At 51.8% G+C, this 16,642-nt stretch overlaps 1 protein-coding gene across 1 annotated transcript in view; it reads right to left on the minus strand.

Annotated features, from left to right (window-relative positions):
* Positions 1 to 42: 42 nt before the first annotated feature.
* LOC105697639 (proteoglycan Cow) overlaps positions 43 to 16,642 on the minus strand; it is a 42,226-nt gene continuing 25,626 nt past the window's right edge. Inside the window, exons 2-10 of the mRNA XM_012421128.2 lie at positions 15,363 to 15,420; positions 12,548 to 12,650; positions 11,169 to 11,297; positions 6,216 to 6,361; positions 5,479 to 5,636; positions 3,358 to 3,586; positions 3,103 to 3,262; positions 2,773 to 2,999; positions 43 to 2,681 (exon numbers count right to left, since the gene is read on the minus strand). Coding sequence (XP_012276551.1) covers positions 2,563 to 2,681; positions 2,773 to 2,999; positions 3,103 to 3,262; positions 3,358 to 3,586; positions 5,479 to 5,636; positions 6,216 to 6,361; positions 11,169 to 11,297; positions 12,548 to 12,650; positions 15,363 to 15,420 — 1,329 coding nt within the window. The 3' untranslated portion in view covers positions 43 to 2,562. The remainder of the gene's footprint in view (positions 2,682 to 2,772; positions 3,000 to 3,102; positions 3,263 to 3,357; positions 3,587 to 5,478; positions 5,637 to 6,215; positions 6,362 to 11,168; positions 11,298 to 12,547; positions 12,651 to 15,362; positions 15,421 to 16,642) is intronic.

Below are 16,642 nucleotides of genomic sequence, written 5' to 3' on the forward strand. Positions count from 1 at the left end.
TCCTAAAAAACCTGCCTCACGACGAAATGATTACATCCGAAGTCTACAACAATCTTTATTCATAAAGAATCCTTACAGCCACATGTACAATATCAATTGGACATCTACGGTAGCCTCCAAATTAAGTAGAAATTCTTTACGCTTTGATCCGGAGCATACCTTACAAAAAATCACGCACGAGTGTCTCGGACGATGCTTCCTTTTTACTGTATATATCATTATATACACAATGCAAGAGGTAACGCCGGAGCTTTTTGTTCTCTGTATTATTATTTTTTTTTCTTATATCCCGGAATCACTATAATTACTTCTAGGTCGACAGTGTGAGGAATGTGTGTACGTGAACGCGACTCTCTCGCTCCTTTCTCTCTTGGACACTCGGTTCGACATGCACACACGGACACATACTCAGTTTTCATAGTTCTGCTTTTAGACGTAGCAAGGGTTCTGCTACGAGTTCACCGTGACTGATCCTTCGTAATCGATTAAATGGCATGTAGATATAATATACTCCTAAAGGATTATACGAATCGGTTAAGTGTTCCAGCAGGATTTTGCCCCGGTCCAATCGAAGGGACGACCGCGTTTAGAAAGAAGGAAACAAAGCGAAAAGACGTCCTCGAAACCAGGAGAACAATCCTCGGTAAATCTCCCCTTGACTCTTGGCAATTCGGAACGAGCGGTTCGATTTTTTTTTCTTTTTAACGACGACAGAGAAGCGGATTTCCCTTTGAAAGTAAAATCGTTACGTCGCTTGGCCCTCGGCCTGCTTATCGAACTACACGTCTAACGAAGAGGCATACGCGTCTTCGGGTCTGAAGAGCAGTTGCGAACATCGAGTCTGCGATTTCCGGAAGAATTAGCTGAGCAGACGTGGAAATGCCCTTTCGAGAGGCGTAACCGCTTGAGACACACCGATCGCTTCTCTATGAGTTACATGCCGATCTAGTATCTAGAGCGTACTGCGTATATCCTTTAAGTCAAATATCTAAGTAAAAACACCTTGACCGTTCCCGATAGGCTTTTGCGGAAGAACGACGTCGACTATCTGCGCTCTCTTCCTCGCTACGGCGGGACAAAGTGAATTATTGCCTTGAATAATATATTTCTCGTCTATCTGCCGAGGATCGTCCCGACACTCCGTCGATCCTCAAGGAGTCTACCCTCTACGCGGTAACTTGAATTAAGCGTTAATTACATACTAAATGCGGGACGGTTAAGTACTTTAGCGAGGCGGCAACAAAATCTCTGCGGCTCCGAAAGGAATCGATCGGTGCACTCTTTCGAGAAGCCCGGTTGGTTCCGGTTTCGCGAAATTTTCGTTCCAAGCTCAAGGACAATGCCAGGTGCAACCCCATAAAAGACCTGGGTATATTCGATAAGTGTTCTTCGCATTGAAAACATGTACACCTTTTAGAACCTCGATTCGTTGCCCTCTTCGTAAGCCAAAATACGGGATTAGCAAAAGAGGCTTTAATAGCAAAATACAAGTGCCGTATTGAAAATATGTAACTTTCCAACTGGTGTACCAAGACCCAAGTTTCCGTCGGAGAGAGAAGTAAACAAATCTCCCGAAAGATAGATATTAATTTTGGGAGTCACACCTGGAATTTCACATCACTCTGACGATGTATTGGACACGATCGGCACGATCGGCATCGTCCCTGGGCCGCATACGTTGAAAAAAATGTATAAAATCGAGGCTTGACGTTATACATTCTTGACAAGGTAACGAACCGCGTAGACCTCCTCGAGTCTTCGATTTTTATATCTTACAGTAATACTAAAACGTCGCAAAGCAAGATGGCTACGAGAGGCAAAGTAACCTACCCCGAGGCTCGTTTCGAGTCGCGGGTCAAAAATAAATAGGAGTAACAACTAATTTCACCAAAGACCGTGTCGAACAACGGACTAGCAACAGCCACTAATAAACTATTCGTAAAACATAACTAAAGCTCGACGTATTTTTCCCGAACCTGGGGTGTTCCTCTAAACACCATAATGGCCCTATTCCCCACCCATCCCCGGATCTTTCCCTCTCAGCCAACTTGGGTCTTATATAGATATTTGCATATTTATAGTGAGTCGTAAAGACGGTATATGATGCTTAGATATTACGTGTGTATCGGTAGACCTACCGTTTAGAAATGATAAAGAGTATTCTGTACTTCTAGGTAGTAATTTGTAATGCGTCATGGAGTGTACGGCTCGTCGGCGTGTAGTCGGTAAGTTCCTCTCCTCCCTCGTACTCGCTCCTGCTGCTCCGCCTCCTCGGTAACGTCTCTCTAATTTTAAATGCATAAATAGTTTGTAATTATATTATTTCTAGGTGAGTCGTGTGCTCGGAGGTGTCCCAACTAGGGAGGCGTTACGATGCGCTCCTCGAGGTCGTCGAGGCGCGAGCAGGGCGACACCTCCTTCCGGCACGGCGAGACGAACCGGCCACGTCGAGACCTACGAGCTCCTTTGACGAAGTTGACCAATCTTAGGCAGACGTCGTTCGTTACGATCAAGGAAAGAGGTGTCGTCCAGCCACGAAGAGCGTCACAGGTCTTCGGGGTTCTAGAAATCCAGAGGCTGGTCCGCGGATCCCTCCAGGTCCTGCGCGGAATCCTCGTCGTCCTCGAGGTCCACGCTATTCGTCTTTAGGCCGCCGTTGCTTATCTTCTTCACTATTGCGTCTGAAACGAGATCGAGTCGACATAAGACAAAAGGACCCGGCAGGGGTCTCTTCCAAAAATCCCTGTCAGGATAAAAAAAATCCAAACTGACCACAATCGGGCTTTTCACCGCGAATCCTGGTGCCGGCGAACTCTACGCCGTGGGGGTCGACGCACCAGCAGAGCCCCAAATCTCGATGACACTGGGTGGTTCGATAATATCCTCGAGAGTCACAGGACGGAGCGACTTCCGGGGATGATCGTCTGCGAACCGCTGCGCAAGGTCGCTCGGCCTTGGAGAAGCACCCGCACCACTCGGGACCGCTGACGAAGATGTCCCTGAAAATCGAGTTCGGATATTAGCGCTGGATTTCTGCATCTTCTAAACTCGTTCCTCGACCCGTGTACTTTTATTATCCCGGGGAGGTGAATTTCTAATTACCCGTCGATGTCGCAGGCGTCCAGGAACGGCTTCAAGCACGGCTCGTTCTGGTCGTGTTCCAATCCGTAGAGCTCCGAAAGGGAGATTCGGCCATCTCCGTCGAGGTCCAAGTGGCCAAACATCCATCTGACCTCGCTCTGGCAGCCGGGTGGGAAGTGCCCTAGGGGAGGCAGGATGAGCTCGTAAAAAATATTGGCAACTGAGCGAATCTAGATATACGTCCCCCAAATGGAGAGCGAGGGGTCGCGGCGATACCTTTGGCCTTGGAGCGTTGACGTCGATGTTTAGCGTCTGCCATGACCACTGAAAACCAGTCCAAAAGACGATTCGCCATCGCGGGTTTGCCCGATGGTGGACACTCTCCATTTTTGCTGGTCGACTGCGCGTGGGAGTTGTATGCCGGGCGCAGAGCGGAGGGGGTCTTTTCCGTCACCTCGTTGTTCATGGGTTGTCTGTCGTCGCGTCGGTTGCTCAAAGCCAGGGCCTGGAACACGCGTGCAAATTTATCTCGACACCTTCCAGGGAGCCGAAAAGTACCCCGGAGAGAGAATCCTCGCGGAGCTCCTCCATAAAGATGCATCTCCCCGACAGTTTACAAAGTTCCTCGGGAGGATTTTGGAAAATTCGGATGGAAGGCGGTCGAGGCGGGCCGAGGAATCCCGAGAGTCGGTTATTTTCCCGGCTGGAGATTCGATTCGATCCTGAGGGTTCCCGGTATAATCGTACGTCCACCGAGGAACTTGAGACGAGTTCGCGACTTCGAGGGAAGAAGTGGCTAGGAGAAAGAGAGAGAGAGAGCTCGGTAAATTTCCCTAAATCAAACTTTCGACCCCGCCGCGAATGAGACTTCGCTCCGTTCTTTACGGGCGCTCGCATTCGGGGCCGAGGTGAGATACGGGGAGCAAGGCGCGGTAATAAAAGTCTCGGAACTCCGGAACTGGAGGACTGGAAATTCAGGGTTGCCGTCAGCTAGCGATCTCGAGATCCGCCTCCGCCTTTCCTAGACGCAAATCTCTGGAAGGAGCGAGCCTTTCCGTATCCGCCGCGAATTTTTGCCCTCCGCGAAGGAGACGCCAGGGTTACCTAAATAAAAAGGGATCGGGCGTAATTGAGGTAGGAGATTTCCCCAAGGCTCGACAATCCGGATTTACTGCGGTGCAGGAAGTCGCGAGTCGCGAGTCGCGCGTTCTTTTGCGCGCCGCTTAACGGATATGGCGGCACCAAGTGTAGGTGCACTTGAAATACGTCGATTGCCCGGTATCCCCGGCTCGAAATAGTCGAGATTGCCCCGTTTTCCAGAAAATAACAGGCCTCGCTGCGACGTGCACCCCCCGGGGAATTCTCGATGTAGCGAGGATCGATCCTCCCCTCCGGTGAGGGAAACTACGGGCGCACGGAGCTTCTCGAAAAAGCCCCCGAATTTCTTGCCGAGTCCCAAGCAAACGGCGCCAGCCCTCTCGATTTATTTAACTCGCAGCCGATTTGCATAACGAAATATCGACGCCCGTACGCGCGTGCAATTTCTACAATTTGCGCCCCCGAGCGGGAATTACCGCCGGATCTAATAACGTTAACGACTGCGACGAGCAAAGACACCCGTCGGAGTTCTCGAGAAGATCCCCTTCCGAGGAGGGGCGAGGGGGAGAAGAGAAGAAAAAGGAATTCCGTCCGCTCCGTTAACGGCAATTCCCGTAATTCCCACCCCAGAAAATTTAACACCCCCTCTAATTGATTCAAACGCATCGAGAAAGGCGGAAAGCGACTCGACCAAACGAGATAGATCTTCGGGACGAGTGAAGTCGCGAGATTTGCAAAATAATCCCGGTAATTACCCGGCTGCCCGAGAAATGAAAAGGAAATTAATGGCCGCCAATAACTCGCCGAGTTATTTCTCCGAGTCTTGACTTTTCCTCCCGGGCGCGATTTTTGCTCTTTCCCGGCGAGAGGCCCGTGGAAATGAGAAGGCAACCAGCGAGAAGGGAAGCCGCGTCTAGGAAAAGTTAAATGACTTATCCGTCAGAAGTTTGGACGGCTCTTCGGTCTTGGGGGCGGGTGAGAAATAAGCAAAAACGAGGCCAGGAGAGAAAAGAACGAATCGCCGTCATGGCGCTAAACGGGCTGCGCAAACCCGTAAATAGAGAATTATTCAGCCGGGGGTTTACCCGGCTCGAAAGATCCCTCGAATCTGACAACTGCAGTTTCCACCTGCACTTCCGTGATCTTGCCTTCTCGTCCTAACCACCTTCCTCCACCGTCTTCGGTAATTATCTTCCTAGCATAACAAGGCGGAGCAAAATTAAAGGGGCAACAAAGTAAGAATCTCCCGGTAGATCTTAATTTTTTTTCATAAACATTCCCATGAGGAGAGAACCTCACCTTGGCGCGCTTCGAGTACTTGAGGTACTGATAATGGTGATTGTCGTAATTGAAGTCGCGGGGGGTCAGGGTGATGTCGCGGTTGCGGCTCGTCTTCCCCGTCAGCGACTTCTGCATCTGCATCTGCAGCTTCTTCCCCGGCGAGTGTAAGTCGAACCCTGTAACAAAATTATGTAATTTTCAGCATGTTGTCAATTGAAAATCCCTGCTTTTTATTCGTGCCAATTTTCGGTCCCTTCGTTTCGAGAAAACGCTCCTCGATCGTTGGTGATGCCGATTTTCGGCCGTCTCTCTGCGTCCACCTAACCACGCCCGAATGCAATTACACGTGTGCACGGGTTAATCGAGCGTCCGAATTATTTGCCATATTCATCAGTTATCACGTAAATATTGCGGTCGGCTATTTACCTTCCCATTTCCGCCCGACGAGCGCGCCGCTGCCGAATCAACCTTTATCTCCAGCCCTCGTTAGTTTACGCGTTGCCCACGCAACTTCGCGGTTTGGATCGCTCCCGGAAGTCGGTTTTCTCTCCGCCATGTAATATCTGTCGGTCGTGTCCGCGACCGAGCGGACTTTTCGCGTTTTGGCAATAAATTTTTGTTTGCCAGGCATCGGGACACCCCTACCTATCCGGTAGATTTTAAAGTACACTTACGGCTACTCCAAAATCCAGTAAAACCGTCATAAAGGAGATTTTGTGTCATAAATAGTTTGTAGAAGAAAAATGAGCACTCACGTTTACAGGGGCAAAATCCTGCACACATGACGTAGACGGAAGTGGAATGGATGCAATTGTGGTATCTCAGCCTGCAGGGCGAGCTGTACGTTCGATTGTCGTTTCCGCAGAGGAAAACGGGCTTGATCACCGGACACTCCTGGCATCTGAAAAGTAAATCCAATTAAATCGTACGATACGTGGAAGTTCTTCCCAAAGTAAACGAGGAAGCGGATCCTCACCCCCGGAAAACCAGCCTCCGGTACCAACTCGAAAACCTGCCGGTAATCAACGTTAATAACAATTTCCGCGACCCGACCGCCGTAAAGCAGGGAAGAGCCAAAGGTAAAAGCCTCGTAAAATCCGGTAGATTACGAGACGAAAGCTCCGGGCAAATCATATATAACGAAAGCTCGAGAGAGAGAGAGAGAGAGAAGGGTCAGGGAGTAAAGGCGTTTGCGTACCCATTCGAGGGATTGAAAAAAACCCAGGGTCGCGCATTTTTGAGCCCGGAAAATTATTTGTCCCGCCAGAATTTCCCTCCCGATGGGCAGGGCGCGTTCAAAGAAATAACAAGTGGGCAAACAAATAATTCCGCGTCGCGATATAGGACGAGAGTCGTTCCGAGCAACCGCGGCGAAGCTCCGGGCGGCTCGAGGTGGAATTTCGCCGGAAAATTCGTCGCGACTCCTCGATGGAGAGAACGGTTTCAGGCGAGTCTTTAACGACTTTAAAGGAACATCTCCGCCAGGAATCCGATTTTACCGCGGCCATTCCGCCCTAACGAGTTTACCGGATGGTTTACCCGGGCTTAGCCGATGTCCCCTTTTCGCGAGGCCGCGCGGCGGAAATTCAAAATTCCATTGTCGCCGACCCGCCCGGGGAGGACTCCAATCAGTCTTCGTCAGCTCGAAGCGGGGCCGGGGGCGAACAAATTCCCCGTCTCCGAGCTTTTTCCCGACCCCCGCGAGGAGCGGAAATCGCGCCTCGAGGGTGCGCGCGTCTCCGCAAACGAACGCCCGCCATTCGGCCGCAGCTGCGGAGCTGCACCGGGTCGGCTGCAAACGCGGCCAAATTCCCGATACCGGAGCGGCGCTTTCCTTTCATCCGCATATTAATGTCACCGCAGCCGGTAGTTTTTCTCCGTGAATGCGCGGCCCACGTCGGGGGAGCTCGGCAAAGGCCTGCGCTCGGAGTTTGCACAGAGCTCCGAGGCCTTTGCCACCGGTAATACGGTAGAACGCCAGTATTTCCCGACCGGCCGGCGCGTATCCGGCGAACTCTCCCTGTATTTTGCGAAACTCCCCCGAGACCTGCAGGCCTCCTGCAGAGAGGGGCTCTCTCGTTCGGACCCAAAGGGCGCGCGTTTTCCTTGAATAATATAAAATGCAGTAATTGTGGCTTCGGCGAAACGGGGACGCGCACGGCGCGAGGCGTCTTCCCGCGTGACCTCGTTGTTTTGTCCCGTGCACTCGCGGAAGAGTGTACCCCCGGAACGCGGCTCCGAAATGGCCGACGCGCCGTCAATTACGACCCGACTGCAAAAGGGGCGTACGGACGCGGTGTCTTTTAAGACGACGACGCCGCCGAGGTACCGGCTTTCGTTTAAAGGGACGCTCGATCTCGAGGACGCGGCTCTTCGCGATTTCCAAGATGGCCGCTGCCGCGCTCCGGCAGTTCTTTGAATGAAAATCGGCGCGCGGCGAAGAAATACCGCGATCAAAGTTATTTAACGTCTAAAACACGGTTAGGAAGTAGTAGAATGCGATGGGGGCCATTTTGGAAGACGAGGATCGTCGAGGAAACGGTAACGAGGAGATTCCGACGAACTTTTCCCGGGCTCTGGAAGACGAAGCGCGGGAACGCAACCAAAATGGCCGCCCACGGCTTCACATACGACTCAGCTCGGAAAAACGTCGAGCCGTCGTGCTGCATACCCATTTCGAGGGCGACGCCTCGACGTCCCGTCGTTCCGTTTCTAGGCTCGTCGGCCAAAGGAACGTCTCGTGACGCAAACCAAATGACTATATGTACCCGTCCGAAGCAGACGGCGCGCCGTCGTCCTGCGCGCTCGTAGAAAGCCTCGAGATGCGAGGATCGCCTACTTTTCGAAGCGGCGTCCCGACGCGGGGAATTATTTTCCCCTCGCAAAGGGCGACTCGAGCGGCAGGCAGGACGTAACGAGCGGGTCCGCTCGCAAACGACGAAACGACGCGTCCCGATGTCCCGTAGATTTCCGCAGGCGGGAGACGCCTCTCGGCGTCGCTCGGCGGAGCGTCGCGACGTGTATGCGCGAGCGAGCGGAAAAATCGTTAATTGGCCCCTTGGGCTTTTCAGGGAGCGACGAGTGGCGCGTCTCGAAAATCCTGTAACCCGGTCGCGCGGCGTCGTTTCGCCCCGCGTCGCGACGCCGAACTACGAAGAGTAATTGGCCGGCTCTCGTAAACGTCGCGCTGGATGAGACCCCGGGGGAGGAGGCGAGCGTTCGACCGTGGAGCCGCCCTCGCGTGTCCCTCGGAGAACGGAAACCGGAAACCGAAGACCAGGCGGGCCCCGGCAACCGGAAGCGTCGAAGCGATACCACGCGAGACGCGAATTTCCCGAGACTTCCGAGACGGGACGAGGTCGCGCTAATTGAACGTCCAATATGAGAAAAAATTCATCAAGAGACCCTTGTGGAATTTCCCTTCCGAAAGCGGACGCCATTTTGCCTCCGGGACGCGGCCGCCAAAAAAGGGTTCCATTCTCGTTCGAAATCGAACGATGTGGCTCGTAAGGATTTTTTTCCGGGCATAAAGGGCCAAGTATTACGGTCCGCTTCAATTTGTCGGGATGCGCGAGTAAATTGGTGGGTAGGTGGAAGGTTGAAACTTCTGAAAGGAGCTCCGAGTCGAGAGACTGACTTAAAGGCCGGGCCGAGGGAAACGCCACATCGTCCTCGACGTGATGGATGAATACAGTCGGTTTCATTTATCTCGTTATACGATGTTAACAAGTTCCGACGTCGATTATATACGGCGAAGTATAGCGCGTACGGGCTCGCGAGATTCCGGGGAAATAATGCTCTACTAATATGTAGACAAGGGGGAACAATTAATTGCCGGCTCATCCGGCGTATTTGCCGTATTTGCCGTCTCCGTATTAGCGGAGTAAGACGTGCGACTCCTGCCCCGTCGAGTGGAAGGCGTTTTGTCAATTACCGACGAAATTGCGCCCTCCGAAATTCCGACGGAATTCGCAAAATCGCGTCGAGGGCAATCCCGCGATTAAATCAGCCACCGCGTTTCCAGACGCGAAAATTTTAACCGAACGACCGCGGAACCGTCATCGGCCGCGTTAAAACTTCTGCGGCATTTATAACGCTCATTGTAATTGCAGTAAGCTCATTGGCAATGCGGACAAATTTCCAATGGCCGATGCATCGCGCTCGCCCACCCGTTGCTACGCCCTGTTTATATTATAGCCGAAATTAATCTCCACGTATTTACCGGCCGGTCGGACGATCGGTAAATGAAAAGCCAGCCAGGGAAAGATCGGCCTGGTTATCGCTCCCTAATTCCTCGCGAACTGTACGGGATATAATTCATAAACCGCCTTGCCGCTTGTTACGATTACCAAGGTCGGCGAACCAGAGGCCATTCGCGACGAGAGTCGCCTTCGAACTTTCGAAGCTTTGATTTACGCCCCCTCCCGATGGAATCCCATGAATGCGAAATGTAATCTGCCGGCTCGGAACTTTGTATTTCAATCGCATTTGCCCGTAACAAATGGGGGCCGATGGGAAATCATATTTTCCAGCCCGATCGAGCCGGCGACTGCGACACCGTCGTTTGCTCTCCTCGCGAGGATTTCTCCAAGTTCGGACTGCCAAATTGCAGGATCATCCGGTTCCCGGATGCCTGGTCCATCGAACTCGTCACCCTTCCCTGCAAGGACCATCGCAGGACACAAAGAGACTGCAGTTTGCTCGACAAGTAGCCAAAAAAATGCGGGAAAAATAAATTAATCCCAGCGTTTCAGCGCTCGCGACGTTATCCCTCCAAGTGTAAACGGTGAGTCACGAGATGTAAGGCGTAGCGTTTATGGCGGATTTCGATTTTCACGACTCCCTCCCCATGAAAATCTACGTATTACGTCGTTACCGCGGATGTGCGCGTTTACGTAGAAGGAAATGTTTGACGTTCATTAACGGAGCTTTGAATCGTCTCCCTCGCGCGATCTTCGCTCCCGAATCCTCTACTCGGTTAACAAACGGCTCGAGTACTCGTATCTCGAGTTCGAATTCGCATTCGAGTTCGGGTTCCTTACGACCTCGGCAAGGCTGACGTCGCGGGACGGAATTAGGAAATTGCAGCTCGTAGGAACTCCGTTACTCCCCTCGTAACCGCATTACCGTTCTCGAGAAGGAATTTACCTCGAGAAGAGTGAGCGATACAGTACACGATGTATAGGTGTGTTATATATATATATATAGGTATTCGCCTATATATCGCAGGGGGGAGAGAAAGACGTAGGGGAAAGCTAGCGGAAAGGGCCGATAGAGACCTCCTAGATAAGGCTCGAGATCCGCGGTTTGATAAACGACCCCGGAAACTCGCGTCGATTTTCGCCCCTGGAAGTGACTCCGCTTCTGAGGCCACCTTCCTCCTTATCAAGACCCGGCTGATAGCTACCACACGCGTCTTCATGGTCCGGGTTTAGTTTAACGCGAGGTCACCAATCGGCAGCAAAATTATCATTCCTGGCATCGCCTGCACCAGAACCAAGGAAAAGAGTTCGGAACTTTCGTGCGTCCTTTTGACGTCCCCAGTGGCTACACCTTGACCTACTCCTCGCGACCTCATTAACGGAGTCACCTTCTTCGCCGGTGTTCCCGAAAGCACCTCTCTTCTAGAAAACCCTGCCCATTGTTTCCGGCATCCGAAATAAGGCGCTGGAAATAAGGGGGTACTTTCGAAATCCAAACCCACTCACTTGGTCTCCTCCTGGTCCTCGTAGTCGTCCTCGGAATCGTAGAAGGCGTCGTCGTCCTCGGCGTCGGCGTCGACGGTGGCATCCATCCTCGACCGATGCTGTTGGGCTCGAGAGGGAACCAAGACGTCCCTGAAAATCGGATGCATTTGAGTTAAAATCTCACGCCCACGAGAGATAACGAATTTCCGGAAAACAATTAGAAATCTCTGAATTTTTTTAGACGTCGAAACGGCATCTCGATATTGGGCCAAAGTTTTCGATCTCCGACATGGACCGTATGAAATTGGAGAACAGTCAGGAAGTTCATTATGTTGCACCGGACTGAATACCCTCGATTTAACATTTTATATTCATAAGAGATAACTAATTTCTGGGAAAAATTGGAAATCTCAGAGTTTTTAATCAATGAAACGGTATCATCATTTCGAGATAAAAATTTTGATCTCCGACATGGACCGGTTGAAATTGGAGCACGGTCAGGACGAGATCAAGGGACAAACGATTATCAGGAGCGAACCGCCGGTCAGGAAGTTCATTACGTTGCCCCGCCGTTGGCAGATAACACGGTCGTTAACGGCAGCCTCGTTAACCGATAATAAGCACAGATCGGTGTAGAGATTTCGACACGCGGCTAAGCGCGGTGATAATTGTCTTTCACGATCCCAGAAATCACCGTCCTCGGGTCAGAGGTTACTCAGGGTCTCGAAGAAAAGGGGGCGGACGAGGCGGAAATTTTTTATCCCGGTTTCGGGAGCTAATGGCGATCTTATCACGGGATTTTCAGCACCTCGGTACCGCCGGGACTGGATAACCGGGAAAAGCGGTGACGATTTTCGGAAAATCACGGAAACTTCGAATCGAGTTGAACGCAGGCTAGCGCTAGGGGCGAGGCAAAAAGACCGGAGCCGAGCAAAGCCCGGCTGCATATGCAAAGCCGGGCCCTCGAAAATTCATACGGTGAAAAAAATGCAGACGCACCCGCGCTCCGCTTTTCTATTAAAATACGTTTTTTTACTCTGCCGGCCGCGAGGTGTATGGAAATGTTGCGTGGAAATAAAACAAAAAAAAAAGGAGAGAAAAAAACGGAGAGGAGGGCCGCGATTAGTTTCGCCCCGGAACCGACGAGCGATGAAACGCAATCGGCGGTCTCGCGAAGCGGATTTTTCTTTTCAGTTTCCTCGATGAATTTTCGGAAAAGCTGGTCGGTTTGCCGGCAACTGGCTGCCGGCCACTTCGAAAAGAAAAACGGAAATCGCTCGGCCGCTGCTCTCCTTCAGGAGCGAAATTTGGTTTGGCTCGAAGTCGACGCGTTTAACCATTTTCGGGTCTCGACGCCTTCCTCGCGGAAAACGCAAATGCGTGGGAAATGGAGGTCTTACCCGTACTTCAGGAGCTTCTTCGTGGACACGCAGACCGCCGTGACGGAGTCCTCCATCAGGCATATCTCCTTCTTCTCGCAGGTCAGAGACCGACAGAGCTTGTCTGAAAGGCGTCGAATATATTTTTACACCTCTGTCATTATTTCCATCCACAATTAATACGAATGCAGGAATATCGCGACCGGGAAAAGGATATCGATCCTTTCCCCGGCCCGCTAAGTTTGACATCGGGGAGGGAAAGAAAGTCCTTCGCGTGTCTCGCGAAGTTTAGGCCAAGGATGGCCGCAACTTATACTCGTACCTGAGACCCCGTGAACTCGAATACCTTGGCTCTACTTTTGATATCGATCTTCCGGAAATTGCCGCAGAAACGGGCGCGACTCCATCCCGGGAAACGAGCCGATTTACCCCGTTGACCGAATTTATTATTCGAGATGGAATTTCGCCGCCATGCAGGCTTTCAGCCGGTAAAAAGTGGAGCAAGTACCCATCAATCCGTGATGTCGGTATTAGTCGCTCTTTTTTCGGTCAGCGAGCCACAACGTGCTCTCGCGCGCAGAATAAATCCGCACTTGAGTGCGAACCCTCGATACCGATTTCCCCATTCCCATCGACCTCCCCCCGCGTTATCGGCCTCGATCGATGGGATAAATGATCAAGGGAAGAAATCCCTGAAAAAGAAAATCACCGTTGCGATTTGCCCTGGAATCGTTACGAGGGTTGGTCGTACTCGTTTGCGGTCGCAATCGAAAGCGGACGAGCGAAAGGAGTGAAAAGCCAGGCCGGGGAAGTTAATTTCACGGTTCCGCGGAGTAATAAAGCAGCTGCGCAAGATTGCTGATTACTATATCGAAGAATCGATTCCTTGTCTTCGTCTGTCGCAGCTCGGCCAATAACGCGAGGGAGCGAGACGGAGAGAGAGAGCCACCCAGGGCGGCAAAGGCGGAGTTGGAAATGGAGCGGTACGAGGGGACTCCAGAGATTAAACGGACGAATCGAATCAGGCGGTCTTCCGTGAGTCTGCTCGATATCGAACTCTAGAGTCGCTCGATTATCGATTCCACGCTCGGCACTTCTCCGTCCCCTTTCTTTCCCCTCTGCGAAACTGCGAAGCCCCGTTGTCCGCGGAGGAACGCGCCATCGCGCTTTGCCTTCCTCTCTGTATAGTAAAACTCGCGACAGCGAAGGAAACGATTATTCCGCGTTCTATCGGTCTTTACATAAAATATACAGAGGCTAAACAAAAAATAAAAAATAAATCGAAGATGTCGGAAACGCACAAATTAAAGGAGCGCCGCCAGAGGTTGCAGATGACCGATCTCCGATGCTAGGAGGCATCACTTCGGATGCAGATGGGCAGCCTCGGGAAACGCGAAGTCTGGTCACGTATTTAATACCCCGTCCCGCCGATCCACATCTCGATCCTCTCCCGACCTTATCATGGATCATCCCCTGGGAGCTGGGTGCCCAGGAGCCTCGGGAGATGCGCTCGAGGCGTCGAATATGCATTTTTAATTCGACCCGAATTCCCGGAAACCGCCGGGGCGCGATCTTCCAGCGGAAGCTTAAAATGAAATTTGCACTCCGGGAAATTCCCGTCTCCGCTGCGGAGAGATATATCCGAGAAGCGGGTATATATCCGGATATATACGTATATAAGCGAGGATAATCTGTGTGCAACCACGTGTTCCGCGGCTAAACGCGCGCCGTCCGCCCGAGGGTATATGTACCTTCCGATACCGATCGAATACAAATTAGCCGAATTAAGAGAGACGGCTCACTCCACGGCCACTTCCAGAAAGTCAGTGAGAATTTTTATCTCGAGGAAGCGATTCCCAGCCTGCAGGAAAATTCCCCACCGATTGGGTCTTATCGACACGGCCGATCGAATGCATCGATTAGCCCGCTCGTTAGCGAAAGATCCATCCCTCGATATCGATTTCCGATCCGGTACGAATATGCCGCGCTAACGACGTCTAGTCCACCGATCTAATTATTTCCTGGAGCAGGAAGCGCGATTCAAGGTCTGTCGGACGAGCGATAATTTCGGTGGAGGCGCCGATGGATCGCCGATAGGCTATGGATAGGTATCGATAGGTAACGGCTATCGATCCGCGAGTTTCCCATAAATCACGGGTTCTTAAGACGAGCTGCCGGGCTTATTGAAAACCGATTTTGCCAGGCAAAAGCTTACGAGGCCGGTTTTCAGGCCAGACGAGGACCCGACCTCTCTCCGATGCTTCTGAGAGATGAAAACCCCCGTGGCACGTCCACGGTGCACTTTTCCGAAGAGTTTCCCGTATAGAACCGGCGATGCATTAGATTTCCCTGCTCCTTTCTTTTCCATCGGCACCCTGACGGATGTTTTATGAATGGCGGCGTGGGCGGTGATTTTTCACTTACCGGGACTCGATACCTCGAGCTCTCGGCTCGACCGATACGACGGGAGCACGGAGCCGTATTTTACGGCGTATTATGGCATTATGGCGTTACGACATTAGGGGATTACGGTATAGGCTCAGGACGATTTCGCTCGCTTTTCAAATCCTCGACGGGACTCGCCGCACCCCCTTACACCGAGAAAAGTGCTCGTTAAGGCTTTTCTCGGCGAGATTGCCGTTGGATGTCTCTCCTTCGCGGGGAGACCGACGCGTTTCCTCCGATTTACGCCCTCCGTGTAAGAATGTAAGTCGGGGAATTTCCGCGGCCGAGAGAGTGGAAACGCTTCGAATTAATTCCCCGATCTTGGGCCCGGGTGAATCGTCGTCGAGCTTGGAAAATTGCTCGGTGAATATGGATCCCCGAGGATACTCACTTTTAGGGTCGTAAATCCACCGCTTCTTGTCGCCGGCTTTCGGGGCTCGAGTGTCGTCCTGCAACGTGAAAGGAAAGAAACTGGGTCAGGAAATGCACATCGATGAATGCCCAAGAGCCGCTATCATTTATTCGCGATCTTCCGAGGAAAGTCGAGCACTTCCATGCTGGATCGGCGATCTCGCGGGCTCACCTAATCGGAGAATCGAGGTCGGCCTACCGGAGATCAATGATGCAGCTCCTGCGAAATGCATCACCTCCGTGACGCGCTCGCATCGAGAGAGACACGTGGGATCGTCTTTAATCCTCGATGCTTCGACGAGGCTCGATAAAACACTCCGTCGATATGTGGCAAAATTGGACCGATGAATGTATTTCCATCCGAAACGGGTCGTCGACCCGACTGGGACGGCTCGATCGCGCCAACCCTTTCAAAATACTCCCCTCGTCTCTCGCTAGACCGAAATATATATTTTTCTTTTTCAAATATTCAGGCGCTAATGCGTTTTCATTAAGGAAGTGATTCTTTCGCGGACTCGTGGTTTGCGGGAGAGTGTTAAATTCTACCCGCAACCAATGGGACCAATTTTCGTGGGTGAATTTTTAACAGGCTCGCGCCGCGAATAGATGCAATTGCAGCGACCAGAACTGCATGATTTATACCCAGGTTCCGAGGTATCGAGTTTTTGATTATCGGAAATCGCGACCCCGAAGGCTCTGAGATTGTCGTCGCTCTGAAGTATTAAACGGGCATTCTCCTATAATTCAATCCGCGGATTAAACCAGTCTTTGGCTGTTCGTAGAGGCCGACTTCGATTGGCTGCAGTCTGGCTCGTGCTTTGACGTTCAATTTTCGGAGCATTTCCCTCTCGACTCGGACGGTTGTTCGACTGGATTTCACCTTTCGCCTAGTTCACCGAAGTTTCGTGCCTTGCTTGCGGCAACGTTCATCCCTCGAAAGCTCTCCGTCTCGCCCCCTTTCGCCCCGCTTTGCCAGCAGATATCGTATTTCTTTCGACAGCCTTCGCCCCCAATCGCGGCGATTCAGACCCCGGACTTCCTTTCCGAGATTTCCCGGCGAAATTTCTCCTCCACGCCACTTGCAAAACTGTACGGTTAACATCGAAAGCCGCCCTTTTCTAGGAGAGAATTCTTTTTTTTTGCCCTTTCCCAAGAACCTAATCTGAAAATGACGCACCGTGGAACGCGAGACAAATCTTGAAATCCGTTCGAACCCGCCCGAGAGCGAGGCCGACGACGTGAGCCGCGGGTACGTTCCAT

This window comes from Orussus abietinus, unplaced genomic scaffold, assembly GCF_000612105.2.
Source record: "Orussus abietinus isolate OABI.00-Male unplaced genomic scaffold, Oabi_2.0 scaffold21, whole genome shotgun sequence".
Lineage (NCBI taxonomy): Eukaryota > Metazoa > Arthropoda > Insecta > Hymenoptera > Orussidae > Orussus > Orussus abietinus.